The sequence below is a fragment of the Mustela putorius genome, unplaced genomic scaffold (genome assembly GCF_011764305.1).
Source record: "Mustela putorius furo isolate JIRA1106 unplaced genomic scaffold, ASM1176430v1.1 tig00003834_pilon_pilon_pilon, whole genome shotgun sequence".
Taxonomy (NCBI): Eukaryota; Metazoa; Chordata; class Mammalia; order Carnivora; family Mustelidae; genus Mustela; species Mustela putorius.
In genome coordinates, this window is record NW_025421987.1 from 107,374,865 (window position 1) to 107,388,912 (window position 14,048).

Consider the following 14,048-nt stretch of genomic DNA (forward strand, 5'->3'; position numbering starts at 1 on the left):
CTCCCGAGTGAGCTTGCTCTCTTGACCAGACCATAGCAGTGCTCCCATGGATGGGTAGGTGTGGGCCCACCGTCTCAGGGCCGCTCTGACTGGACCTCAGCTGACAGCCTTGGAAGCATAAGCCATGCCTCTCAGCACTGCCTGCTCATTCTCACTACCCCACTCTTCTCTCTCTGTTAGCGAGGCTTTTACTGTCAATGACACCAGCAGTTTGCTTCGGGAAGAAGGGATAAACATGAGCACAAATACGGCTTTGCCAGACTCTGTGCTGTGGATGGGCCAAGAGTTCCTATCAGTTCAATAAACGACCAGATTGCTTTAACACCGGCCTTGTCAAAAGATCGTCTGGTGGTGGGAATTTAGCTTGTGCTCCCTCTTTCTCTCAAACAGACATACATATCCTCACTATGAATCAGTTTTTCACAGCATGAGTGCAGCTACTCAGGCATGCGGACACAACTAGCCTGTGTATGGTCTGAATGGAGTTGGACTGAGCCTCGGGTCATTCTGCCCACCCTGGGCTGGCTCTCCAGGGAAGCCATGGCAGAGGCTAACTGTGTGCTGTGGGTGGGGGCTCCTGATCCGAGCAGGGAGTGGAGGGTGGCTAGTACTCAAAGCTAGCAGGTGCTGGTGCTGCTGTTGGGACCTGGAGGGGAGACTGCACCTTTTTTGAAGCTGACAGGAGTCTCTGAGATGACTCAGTGAGGCAGAGAAGGTACAGACAGTATGTGCACTAGTTGTGGTTGGGACGATCTCTATAGTCCACAAAAGCTGTGTGGTCAGATCTCAAGTGGTTGTCAAGAAGATCCCACAGATGCTGTCTCAGTTCCGATGCACACTAAGGCTTCTTGTGCCTGATGGATTGAGCATGGCTCTGTGTCTGTGTGTTTGTGCGTGTGTGTATTTGCATGCATCTCCACGCACATGCATGCAAAAACAAGTGGTGGTTTCACACAGGCTCTGCCCACTGAGCTGATCTGTCCAGGCTTGCTCAGTCCCCTGGCCCATGGTTAGAAAGGCTCCTGGTTTTCTGTAAAAGACTAAGTTGATGCCAAGTCCAGTTATATTCTGGTTTCTTAGGAAAACTTCATGTTTACCAGAATGTTTAATAAATCAGAACAAGCCATTTCCTGAATGTGCCAGGAATCTGAGAGACATGGATGTGTGCACGTATGCATGTTGTTTAAAAAAAAAAAGATCACCATATTTCTTTCTTCCTTTAACTTTTTATCTTGAAATAATTTTAGGCCTTTAGAAAAGATACAAGAATAGTGCAAAGACTTCCAGGTGTGTTTCACTCAGAATGTTAACTTTTCACTGCTCTCATAGAATTCATAATGTGAGAGGTGAGGCTAGGCATTTCTACCTACATTTTACATATGAGGAAGCTGAGCCCCAGAGAGGATAGTAACTAACCTGAGATCACATAGCAAAGAAGTGGCAGAGCCAGGACTCAAATCCAGATCCGCCAGACTTTAAGTGCATGTAATATGTGTGATGTAAGCATGATTATGCAGGTGTCCTGTTCTTCTGCCCAGAGAACTTACTTTCTTGTGTTACAGGTCTCCTAGCAGAAATTGTTTTGGCATTTGATTCCTTTTTGTCACCTTCATTTTTAAAAAGATTTTTGCTGGGTATAGAATTCTGTGTTGACAGTACTTTTCTTTCAGTACTTGAAAAATGTCATTTCATTTTCTTCTTGCTTGTGTGGTTTTTGAGAAGGAAACATAAAGTTTTTTCTTCCATGTTTTCTTAGGTCTGTGATCCAACATATTGTTATTTTTGTTTACAAAGTCAATGATCTCTTAAAGATTTTTATTTTTTTAAAATATTTTATTTTTAAGTAATCTCTACACCCAGTGCACAACCCCAAGATCAAGAGTCACATGCTCCACCAGCATGCCAACTGAGCCAACCAGGTGCCTCCAAAGACTTTTTAAATAATATGAAAGAAATATTTAACCACATATTAACAATTCCTCATGTTCATCATTCTTTAGTGTAGATCCACCTTTCCATCTGGTGTCATTTCACTTTCTCCTGGAGGACTTCTTTTAATGTTCCTCATTGTGAGGGTCTGCGGGTGATGAAATCTGTCAGTGTCTGAATGTTTGAAAAAATTTTTATTTTATCTTTGGTTTTGACAGATGTTAGATAATATATATCTGAGAGTTATGGTGCTTTAGGTTGATAAATTTTTCTTTTTCAGTACTTTACGGATATTGCTCCATTGTCTTCCTGCTTGCATTGTTTCTGAGGAGAAATTGCTGTCTTCTCATCTTTGTTTCTATGTACATAATGTATCTTTTTTCTCTTACTACGTTTATGATTTTCTCCTTATCACTGGTTCTGGCAAATGGATTGTTATGTGCATTGGTATGGTTTCTTTCGTGTTTCCTTTGCCTGGAACTCATTGAAATTTTTGGATCTGTGTGTTTATAGTTTTCCTCAAATTTCAAATATTTTCAGTAATTATTTCTTCAAATATTTTTCTCTGTCACTGCTCCCCTACAACCAGTCCTTTGTGGACTTTAGTTACGTATATATTTGTCCACCTAACATCATTCCACAGCTCACTGGGGTTCCAACCCCTTATTTCTATTCTTTTTTGTCTTTGTTTCATTTTAGATATCACCATGTCTTCAAATTCATTGATCCGTTCTTCTGCACTTAATCTGGGAGTAATCTCTTATTAATCTTAGCTGGTGTATTTTTAAATCTCATACCTCTAGAAGTTTGATTTGTGTCAGTAAATGTCTTCTACATCTTTACTTAACTTTTTGAACATATGAAATAGAGTTATAGCAATTTTTAAATGTCTCTGTCTGCTGATTCTAACATCTGCATCAGTTTGGGCCTGGTTTGATTGTTTTTTTCTTCCTCATTGGAGATCTATTTTATTGGTTCTTTGCATGCCTAGTAATTTTTAAGTAGGTTTCAGATATTGTGAGTTTTGCCCTGGTGTGTATTGGATAGTTTTTGTATTCCTATAAATATTCTTAAGATTTATTAGCTGGGACTAGAGGGGTGCTCACCAGAGTGGGGCTAATTATTGCCTACTTCTGAGGCATAGCCCAGTGTCCTGTAAATGATGAGGCTTTGCACTCTAGCTGGTAGAAACAGGTACTACCCCCAGGCCTGCATGGATGCCAGGCAATTTCCTTTAATTCATTTGAGTGGTTCTTTCCCCAGTCTTGAGTGGTTTCCTTATATGCATTTGCTGATCCATCCTTAGCTGAAGACTGAGGATGGCCTGGAATTCTCTTTCTCTCTATGCATCTCCCTTCTCTCCAGCACTCTGTCCTATGAACTCTAGCTGCCTTGTTTTCTCTGGACTTCTGAGCATGATCTCCTCAACTCAAGGAGTCCACCTGGCTCCATCCTTCCTGTGCCATGGCCTGAAATGTCCTCAGAACAACAATTTGAGGGCAGTTGTGGGGCTCATGTCATTTGTTCTGTGTTTTTCAGGTTTTACTATTCTTTATTGCAGGGTCTTGGAAATCATTGTTTCATATATATTGTCTGTTTTCTTATTGTTTCAAGTGAGATGATAAATCTGGTCCCTTTTATTCCATCTTGACCACAAGCCAAAGTCCTGGGCCTTTGGTTTTCATTTAACCATTTACTCATAGGAAACACTGGTTTGGACTCATGACTGTGAACAGTGATTTGGGCAGGTGGTGTCGTTGGGGCTGGTAGCACCCTTGCTTTTCATCAGTGATGTTCATCCTGTTGATTATATTAGCATGTAATTCAACGGGCCACATGATTTCTGCCCTTCAGACTCTTTTCAATAACTTTCTGTTGTCCAGCTTGTATAAAAAGCTTAGTATTAACAACTAGTTTGGTTAATCTCATGAATATCATGAATGTTACCATTGGTCATGATTTTTGTTTGTTTTTATTTTTTTTGTTTTTGAGATTTTCTTTCTTTCCTCCCTCCCTCCCTCCCACTCCTTCCCTCCCTCCTTCTTTCTTTCTTTCTTTCTTTCTTTCTTTCTTTTTTTCTTTGTTTCTTTCTTTCCTTTGCCTGCCAGGTTGCTCAGATAATTTCTTAGTCTGACTTCTGGAGCTGTTGAGATGTTATAATATGTACTTTTGTAAACAAACTCTTTGCTCTAGCCTTCTCTTTTTAGCTTACTTGTCTTTTGCCTTATATCCCTCTCAGAATTCTCAGTTGCAAGCAAGAGACATCTGCTTTTACTATCCAGCTGATTTGAGCAGAGCAGACAATGAATGTGAGCAGTGATTGGGAAGTTCAGAGTCACTGGGAGGGTCAAAGGACCAGGCCTAGAGCAGCAGCCTGAGTCACACCAGGACTGATCCAGGAGGAGGCACTGTTCCTGTGCTGGGTACTGGTATAAGCTGATGCTAAAACTCACATCAGGGCTGCCTCTATATGCAGAACCAGGAGGGAGTCTCCCCCACTCCCAGAGATTTATGTTGGCCATTTCTAGGGGAGTCTCATGTGAGGGTCCCATAGGAGAGCCAAGTCAGGTGCCTATAATACAGCTCCAAGAAAGGCCCTTTACTGGGGAGGATGGTTTCGGACCTTCTTAGATGTAAGAGGGGTATTCAAAAAGATTGGGAGGCTATTCAGTATTGTTACTGATAGGTAACTACTATATCCTGATACTATTTTAAGCAGATATATTTTCAAAAATAACCAATAACACTTTTGGAGGAAAAAAGTCAGGGAGAAGGGGTTAAGCCAGGCTATCCAATAAGCATAGGCACTTCTCACACGCAGCAGTCACATGCAGATAGCACAGCCTCTCCCTTTGTGCCAGTGCCCCCTCCCTGGATCCAGTGCCCCAGCCCTCTCTCCAGACAAGACAGCCAGAGAACAGCCCCTTTTTGGGCTTTCAGGGCTCCAGGCCAATTGGGGCGGCAGTGGGGATGGGATGAAATGTTTGAAGGTTGGCAAAAACCAAGGTCAGAGAGACTCTGGCCTAACAGGAGAGGAGCTCATGTTGGTGCTTTCATTAGGCTGTATTTCAGGCTTGGTAAGCATTTGTCACCAGCCCCAGAGCAGAAGCAGACCTGTAAGACCATCTAGCCCAACCTCCCTGGAATAATGACCTCTTAGCCTAGTGAATGGCAGAGCTGAGATGTATGTTGGTAGGGGGCCAAGGGAGGGGATGGCACTCCATGCCCCTGATGCAGAGTAGGCTCTCCTAGGATCCCTGCGCTTGCACATGGGAGACAGGGATGGATGGAGGACACTGGGAAAGAGAGAGGGGCAGGAACAAGTCATGTTCCCAACTGGAAGAGGAGAGAAGAACTCAGCCAAGCCAGCCCCAGTCATTGTCCTGCCGACCCCTCCTCCCACTCCTTTCTCCCTCCTCTGTTCTGTCTTCCCTGGGTCCCTCAGTGAGGCCCAGGTGGCTGAGCGTCCTCTGTCAGAGGGAATTAACACACTTAATTAAAGTGTCCAATGAAGAGCTTTGCATATTTCTTAATTACTGTCTGAGTCTTTGGGGGGATGGTTTGAAATGGGATTTTTCACATTTCCTCATTTAGCCTACAGTGAGCCAGCTGGCCCCTTAGGGCTCAGGTAGGAGCCAGCAAAACCCTGGTTTAGAGCTGCCTTTCTGAATGTGGGGTGGCAGGGTGGATATGGCATGGGGAGCCTGGCCCCTAGCCTTCCAGTCTTATCAACCTTGCAGGGAGGTTAGAGTCGACCTTTCTGTTTTGTGAAAACAGCACAAAAGGAAATGAGGGTTAGACAGATGTAGCTTGGTGTCTCACTGGTTCCTCTCATCACTGTAGGACGCAGGCGTTGTGCACCCATGGGCAGGCCAAATGGGGGTACTTTGTGGGCATGGGGGTGCAGGGGAACAATGGAGTCCTCTCTCCAGGCCCCTGCAGAACAGAGATACTGGCCCAGGATGGCCCGGGCTCCTTCCTAGCTGCAGGGCAAGGACTGAGCCCTTCAGCAGACAGGCCGACCCCAGCACGCATACAGCTTGTGTTCTGGAAACTGAGCTGATGGAATACCCGAGTCACCTGGGTCTAACCTAGGAACGGGTTATGGGGAAGTAGATTTGCTTTTTCAGCTGTGGGGAAGTAGATTTGCTTTTTCAGTCCCGAGGGCCGCCTTCTGACAGCTACAGACATTCTCTAACCTGGGCCTGGCTGTGGGCCAAGGATGCAGAGACCCTTTCCCTGGCTTGCGGACTGCTCTGCTAAAAACACAGGTATCAAAGAAGTGGGCAGCCTTTCAGGGTGGCCTAGAAATGGCAGGGGGCTCTTCCAGGTCTTTCCTGCCTCCTACTCGGCCTAGCTCTGTGGTCCCACAAAATGCCAGGCAGAACCCCACCATCCAGCAGCATCCCGTAGCTGATGTGGGTGGTAAATGTGAGTGTGTGGCCTAGGACAGATTATGGGCCAAGCTTCTGGCTCAGTGAAAGGGCTAACCTGTGGGCAGTTCCTGCTCTGCCAGTCTTGCCAGACCTTCCATGAAGTCTCCAGCTAATTTCTTGTGCTCTCCCTCATGTTCTGCCCCATTTCTGGTCCTCACAGCAATCTCTCCACCACATCCACACCTGCCATGGAGATAACAGGTAGAGATAACAGGGGTCCTTCATGCAGGGAGACAGTGTTAGAGCAAAAGTCTGGGGGCTCAAGATCCATTCAACTATCAGCCTATGACCGGGGCACAAACCAAGCCCGGGGGCCCTCATTGCTACTGACCCCAAGGTCCTGGGAGGTTTTGGCTTCACATGGTCTCCATGGAGAAGTGTGGGTGACAGCTCTATGAAAAGGATACAGCCTCACATCCCCAGCTCTATCCAGCCCCTCCCCTGAGGACCCTGTTCCACCTGATGCCCTGTCCCCACCAACTAATACCCAGCTCAAATGGCCACCTCTTTCAGGCGATGACTGCAGTTCTCCAACTGAGTGGCCTTGTCTTCTGGTCGGCTCTCAACCATCCCTCCGAAGTTGCTTGGCCCATTAGGAATCTGCACCTGAACAGTTCCCCCACTGGAGCAGGGCACGGGAGAGAGCAGAGGTGCACCTGCTTTCTCGCTGGGAATTCTGTGCCACCCATGGACCTGGCAGAGTAAGCCCCCAGTGTGTGTGTGTGTTGAGTGGGTAGAGAGGCCTCTGCAGCTACTTAGAAGCCACCCAAATGTACGAAGGTTTACTTATCTGGGACCTGCCACTGAGATGGGGACTGGAGCCTATGGGAGGCTGGTGGAGTGAGGTCCAGGTGTGTGCTGGTAGCTGATTGTGAAAGGCCAGCATTCAGTCTACATTGCACTGGTGGAATTTCAGGGCATGTGGGACTGAGCTCATCTGGACACGTTTGCAAAACCTCTGGATCCACAGTACACACTCGGGTGAGAAAATAACTATTTTATGATAATGACAATCATGAATAATAAGTTTAGATTCTCAGCTCATGGGACTGAAAAATTATTACTAATCATTTGTTAATGGTTTTCTTTCTGGATTAATGCTGTCATTTGTGCTTTGGCCTGACAATTAAAAAAAAAAAAACTTTAATGGGTGACCTGAATCCAGGTGACTTGACTTACTCGGTGTTTGCTCCTCATCCAGTTTACTTAGGCTTAAAGAATGGCTCCATTGTCTGCTGGTCACAAAGCCAGGTGACAGAGAGGTGTCCCAGGCTCTCCTGTGCATCTGACCTGTCACTAGGTCCTGCTGTCCCTAGCTCTGTTCTCCCCAGCGCAGCTGTCTCTGCTTTCACTGAGATCTGCTGTCTTTTGCTGGACTGCTCTTCCCAGTCTGGCCCCTGTAAGCCATTCTCCCCAAAGTGCTGTTAAGTTTTCTTCCTGAAGCACAGCTCTTTTGCTCTGATTACATAATGCTGTTTTATATAAACACCCCAAAACTTAGTACCATAAGACAATATGGATATTTACTTTACTCAGGAATTTGTATCATTTGGGCAGCTCCTGGCAGGGAAGGTGTGTTTCTGTTTCACTGACCATCAGCTGATGGCTCTGAGGCTGTGGGCTGGTGTCACTGGATGGCTCCCTCACCCACAGATCTGCTGCTGGTGGAGGGCCTCCATTTCTTGCCAGGTGGACGTCTCTGTGTGGTCCTCCCTCAGGTAGGCTGCCTTGGACTTCCTCACAGCATGGTGGCTGTGTTGAAGTTTGGACTTCCTCACAGCATGGTGGCTGTGTTGAAGGGACAGCTTCCAGAGCATGAGAGAGCAGAAGCATTCCAGACAGAGGCTGTGCCACCTTTCCTAAACCAGCCTGGAGAGTCACAGTGCCATTTCTGCCATACATACAGGCCCACCCAAGTTCACCCCTAGACAGAGTGTCGGTGGCACCTTGTACAAAGAGCATGGGGATGGGGAATATTTGGTGAGCCGTCATGGAAGCTAGGAACGGCCACCCCTGTTCCCACCGCCTCTCTACTTGAGACCTTTCAGAAGCTGCCGCCGCCCTTGGGAGAAAATCCATCCTTTTGGTGTGTTCCCTGCCCTGCGGGTCTTGCCGCTCTCCGTCTTCCCTTCCTTCCTTCCCTCCACAGCTGGGCCGACATAGATTTTGGTTTAAATCAACCCACTGGCCACAAAGAGCTTCCTTGAACAGTATTTGTCACTTATGCCTCTCCTCACACAGGATCGGGCTCCATTATCCCTGAGATAAAACTCAGATGTGAAGACCTCACAGTGTGTCCCCCATGGCTCCTAGACACATTTCTGCTCCCCTTGATCTATTGCCTCCCTTGTCACATGAGTTTTGTGTCTCTGCCTCTCTGCCTTGCCTCACACTGTTCTCTCCACCTGGTACACCCATTCTCCCTCACCCTCCTACAGCTCGGCAACTGCCCTGCCTCCACCTTGTGGCCTTCCCAACTGCCCAGCCACCTGGGCCCGTTTTTAGCAATCTCCTGCTTTGCTGCCAGTCAGGACTTTTCATAAACCAGCACAACGTCGTGCTTGGGGTGTGGACGGTGGCAGCAGATCTTGCTCCAGAGCTTACCAGCTCTGTGACCTTGCGGTAGTATCTAACCCACTGGACCATGATCGGGGTTCACTGAGGGAACCTAAGTTAGGCAGCACATTTCTTGTCTGGCACTGAGTAGAAGCCTAGTTAGAGAGTTGGTCTCCTTTGTAAAGACTCCTGGCAAATGCTCAGTAATGAATTTTCTCACCCTCATTTGGTTGAAAGAGGAAAAATGCATCTCCCTGCTTAATCATGTGGGACTTAAACTACCAGAAGATACTGCTGAGCCATGAGCAGAGAGAAGAGCTCAGTAACGATATGCCTGGTTATTGAATATAATCCTGCCAGTGGAGCTGAATCTTTGTCGTCAGAATCAGCTCTGCGTTGCTGCAGTGGTGTCCGTGAGCTGCTGTTGGGAGGCATGTGGGACAGTGTGACCTTGAGAACAGAGCTGCGAGGGGAGGCCAGCTCCCAGAGGCGGCAGGAGCTGGTTGGAGGCACAATGTGGCTGCCCCTTGCAGGCCTCCCCCGCCTTTGGCGCAGTGGTAGTGCCCAGTCAGGTGACGCTGCGGCTGTCCTGCCACCCTTCACCGGGAGAGTGAGAGAATAGGCTGCTGAGGAGGTGGGTGATGCAAGCTCTCCGTTTGCAGGGTCCCGAAACTTCCACCCAGGGCAGGGGTGGAGGGTCTGAGCCACATTATCCAGGCAGCTGTGGGCAGAGTACGGGTGGTCTGGGGCGAGCTCTGAGGCGGTGAAGAGGGTGAGCTTCTGCTCTGAGAAATGAGGAAGATGGACCTGGAGGAACAGAAGGAAATAATTCCCTTTGGCAACAAATCAGCAATGAACCTGTCATTCAGTCCAGGCCTGAGGCCAAGTGCTAGTTCCCAGGTGTTCAAGCTCACTCACCCTCACATGCTGAGCCCACCTCGTGCCTCTCACTTCCCAGTTTCTGACCTTTCAGATTGGGTCAAGCAAGACCCCAGGGGGGCAAAGCCCCCACCTCTGTCTGGTCCTAGGGAAAAGGAGCCTTGGCTTGGTGGGGCCATTTCCAGAATCCTGTGACATCCATGGTGGTGGTAGCAGTGACCTAGAAAAATCCCGAGACCCAGTGTGACCCCCAAGATGCTGAGGCAGGTCAGGGAGAGGAGCTTGTATCCTGCCCCAGCCTGGCCTCACTCAGCTGGCTCTGGGCAAGTAGTTGTCAACTCATTTCCCCACGTGTGAAAATGAGGTTGATGTGAGCACCTGCTTCGGAGTTGAGGCCTAAACCGTGTTAAGGACTTGGTGTGGGGTTGCTGCAGGCACAGAATTCCTGCAAGCTTCCAGCGGGGAGGGGTCTCGCGTCCTTTGCTCACTGCCGTGAGGTAAATCTGTGCCAGATGCATGCCTGGAGCACACTCCAAATACGGGAGGGGCTGCCCATCATGGTTATCGGGGGGAACGCCAGGAAGCTCTGGCAGGACTCCACACCTGAAATTTCCTCCTGCACAACCCCAGGGAACAGCTTATTGTCTCAGGGCATTCTTCTGCCACCTGGCAGTCACCCAGCCAGCCTGTGCTCCCTCACCGCCTGTGGCTGCTGTCTCGAGATGGGTAACTTGGCCTTTGGAGCCCTAGCAGGGATTTCTAAGTTCCCAGCCACGCCATGGAACCTCCCGCTCTTCTAGTGACTTTCTGCCATTGCATGCTCTCCTCCCTCCTGCATGGCTGCCCCAGGGAAAACCCAGCGCAGGAAGAGAGCTGGTGTCATCCTTCCTTCTTCCCGTCCTGCTCCCTGATGCTCACCCCTTTCCCCTGAGATGCGAGATGTGGTGTGTCACCACCTGGGGAAATTACTAGTACGCCCTGCGACCCCTCTCTTCCTGAGGAGGTTGTAACTTTCCACTGTCTCTTAGAAAAGGTGGGTGCTGTGTTCTCTTTGATTTTTGTCTGCCTCTTGCTGGCTCCGGGTTTTACTCTGTGGTCCCCTGAGCCCTCTCCAGCCAGGCCTTTCTGTGCGGGAAACCTCCATTTCTCACCTTCATGTGAAAGGTAAGGGGAGATTTAAAGCAACTAGGAAGCACCTAACCAGATTCATACCTTTCAGGTTCCAAGTTAGATTAGAAGACATCATGGGTCTGTTACTGCTCACGCCAGAGATATTTGGGATAGAAATGTGGCTCTTGTGACGCCAGCTGGGATATGAGCTGGCACTACCAACTAGAGCTGGCCTCAGATTCCCGGTTCAAGGGCATGGCCCTGTGAGACTGCCCCTCGCTCCAGATGCCAGCCACAAGTGGGCTTCCCAAGGACACCACACTGACCAGCTGGCCGCAGAGCCTCCTCAGGTTCCATAATTTATTAGGGCAACTCAGAGAACTCCGGAAAGTGTTCTACTTACGACTATAGTTTGATTATATAAAGGATGCAAATCAGAAACAGCCAAATGAAGAGACGTATGATGGGCAAGGTCAAGCCAGTGGCTGTGATAGTGGTTTTTTTTAATCTGATATTCTGGAAATTATCTCAATACCTCCATTGCCTGCTGCCTCCTTCCTCTTTTAAGCATTTCTTATGTGCCCAGCACTCCTCTGTTTTATTTAATTCTTAACACTGCTCTTTGAAGTCTTTGATGTTATTGTACCCACTTTAAAATGAGGAACTGAGGTCCATAGGAGCCATGGCCACTTCAAAATGACACAGCTAAATAGCACCCCAGCTAGGATTTGAATCCAGCTAATCACTTCCGGGTCAAAGATGGGGCCATCTAAATCTGCCCCAGTCTGTCAGACATGCCTTCTGGCTAGAAGACGATGCCTTTCCTTTAGAAATGTTGGCTGTTGGAAGATGGTTGCTTGTCTCTTACATGGTGTAGTACTAAGGCTTCAAAACTGGCAAAGGACCCTTCCCGGAGGAGCCGAGTTGGGTTGCCCTGCTCCATCCAGGCAGTGAGCAGCCCCCCACCAGTCCCAGCCCAAGGACATCCCACCAAAGAATCAGGGAGAGGCAGAATAGAGAACCTTCAGGAGCTGATTTTCTTGCTTTCCCTGCCAGGGTCATCTATCTCTAGCAGCCCAGAGCAGGAGGGGCTCTGAGCCAAGCTCAGCTGGGCTAGTCCCCCCTCCAAGTCTCCCAGGCCCATGGCAGAGACGTGATGGGACAGTGTAGAGAAGTAGTCTGTTGGGTCTGACCCAACAGCTGTTCCTTTGTCACCCTTCCTCCCATCCCAGATAATGAGAAATGCAGCCATAGGTATTTCTGCCACTGCCAGGCCCCAGGGGACCTGCACAGGGTTAGGTCAGAAGCCCAGCCCTGCAGTTTGGGAAATTAGCAGCATTTGTGGAATTCCCAAGAGCCTTACTTGATTTCTCTCAGCTGTGCCAGTGGTTCTTGTTTGGGGGGTGTTACTGCCCCTCAGAGGGCTTCTGTAAATGTGGGAGGGGGGTCTTGGATTGACACCTGACTAGGGATCCTGCCAGAATTTACCTGGCAGGGTCCAAGGATGTTAAACATCCTGTGAGGAGCTAGACCCTCAGGCACACACTACAAAAACCAGTCCTGCCCTTGAGCCACTAGGGGGGTAGTCCACTTACTTCCGCTGCCCCTCCAATTCCTTGGAAAGCCATCCTCCTTACCAGTCCCCAGGCTGAGTGAATGGGGGAAAAGAGCATGCCTCCATCCCAGCTTGTGGCCAATGGCAAGGATATATTTCCAGGTGGACGTGGGCCCAAGTGAGCAGGGCATCTTGTCTTGTACCAGCTTGCTCTGATTCTTCATATATGGCTTCTGGGGGTCAAAGAAGACCTGGGTGTGGGCGGTGAGACTTCTCCAGGCAGGGGAGGCTTCCTGCTTGGTGCTGGCAGGAACTCCCCTACAGCCCACCTGGTAGAGCCTTGGCCACCTCACCATGGGACACCCATGTGGGACATTTCCTCCTTTCTTCTAGGCTTTTTTGGTTCCTTATCCATTTGCTTCACATGGTATGTGTTTAGAGGAGTCTAGCATACCTGCTCCAGCTGAACCCCTCTCTTCTTCTTGTTTTGCAGTCGGGAAGACGTCTCTGATCACGCGGTTCATGTATGACAGCTTCGACAACACGTACCAGGTGAGGTCCTGGGTGCCCTTGCCTCCCCACCGTGTCTGCAGCCGGGATGACCACCTAGACCCCATGCCAACATCTGTTTTGTCTCGGAAGAGCTTCCCCTCTGTGTGCTGGGCCCAGCCCACTAAAGACCCAGAGCCCTTTTGAAAGTCCAGACCTTGATAAAGGAAACACTTCCAAGAGGAAAATTCTAGAAACAGAGAGGACACGTTTCAGTCTCTGTTCTCTTGCTCCCCATGGACAGGTCTAAACCACCACACTGTTTCATTACTTGGAGTGTCATCATGTAGAGGAGAGTGGAGATGAAAATTAGAGCAGTAAGAGAACTTGCTCCTCAAGCATGGTTATGTTGACTCACCCCTGCACACAGGGGCATGTGTGCACAGTGGCTGAGGTACTTCCTTCCTGGAGAGGCTGGTTGTGATGGGGTTGCACTGCTCTGTGAGGGCAGGAGGCTGGGCAGAGTGACTTCTGTAGCTCCTGGCTCTTGAGAATGGTCTGGGGCCAACCAGCCCAAAGACTGAGCTCCTAGGATTCACTAACATTGCACTCTGCTGGCATTACTGGTGGGTCTGGAGGATCATGCAGATAAAGGAAGTTTCCCCTGCAACTCTAGCTTTTTGTGAAATGCACAAAATTGAAAATATTTCAGCTATGTTTAGGGGGAAAAAAAGATATTTTCTTCCTTAACCAAAGGACAAGTAATCATTTTCTAAGCCAGTGGGTTCTGTAAGCTATGAGTTCCAAGAGATGTTAGCTGATGTCAGTTGAGTGGGAAAGGTAGGAATGAAGGTTCGGTGCTTATACAGATATAGGGAACACTGGTATACAAAAGTCAGTCGACTTTCCTGCTGCAGGACTTCTCAAGGCTTTTACTACATTGATAGATGGTTTTGATTTGCTGAAAGAGGGATATAGTGTGCAGGATCTCCCAGCGGTGTTTGATCATGGGATCCTTTTGTTCCCGAGTCCTCAGAGGACACTTATTTATAGCACAAACTGGGGACTGCTGTGCTAAGAGGTCCCTCTGCTTC

The 14,048-nt window shown here is 48.6% G+C and overlaps 1 protein-coding gene across 1 annotated transcript in view; it reads left to right on the plus strand.

The window, feature by feature from the left end:
- RAB6B (RAB6B, member RAS oncogene family) overlaps positions 1 to 14,048 on the plus strand; it is a 58,087-nt gene that overhangs the window by 12,713 nt on the left and 31,326 nt on the right. The window contains exon 2 of the mRNA XM_004762476.3: positions 12,959 to 13,017. Coding sequence (XP_004762533.1) covers positions 12,959 to 13,017 — 59 coding nt within the window. The remainder of the gene's footprint in view (positions 1 to 12,958; positions 13,018 to 14,048) is intronic.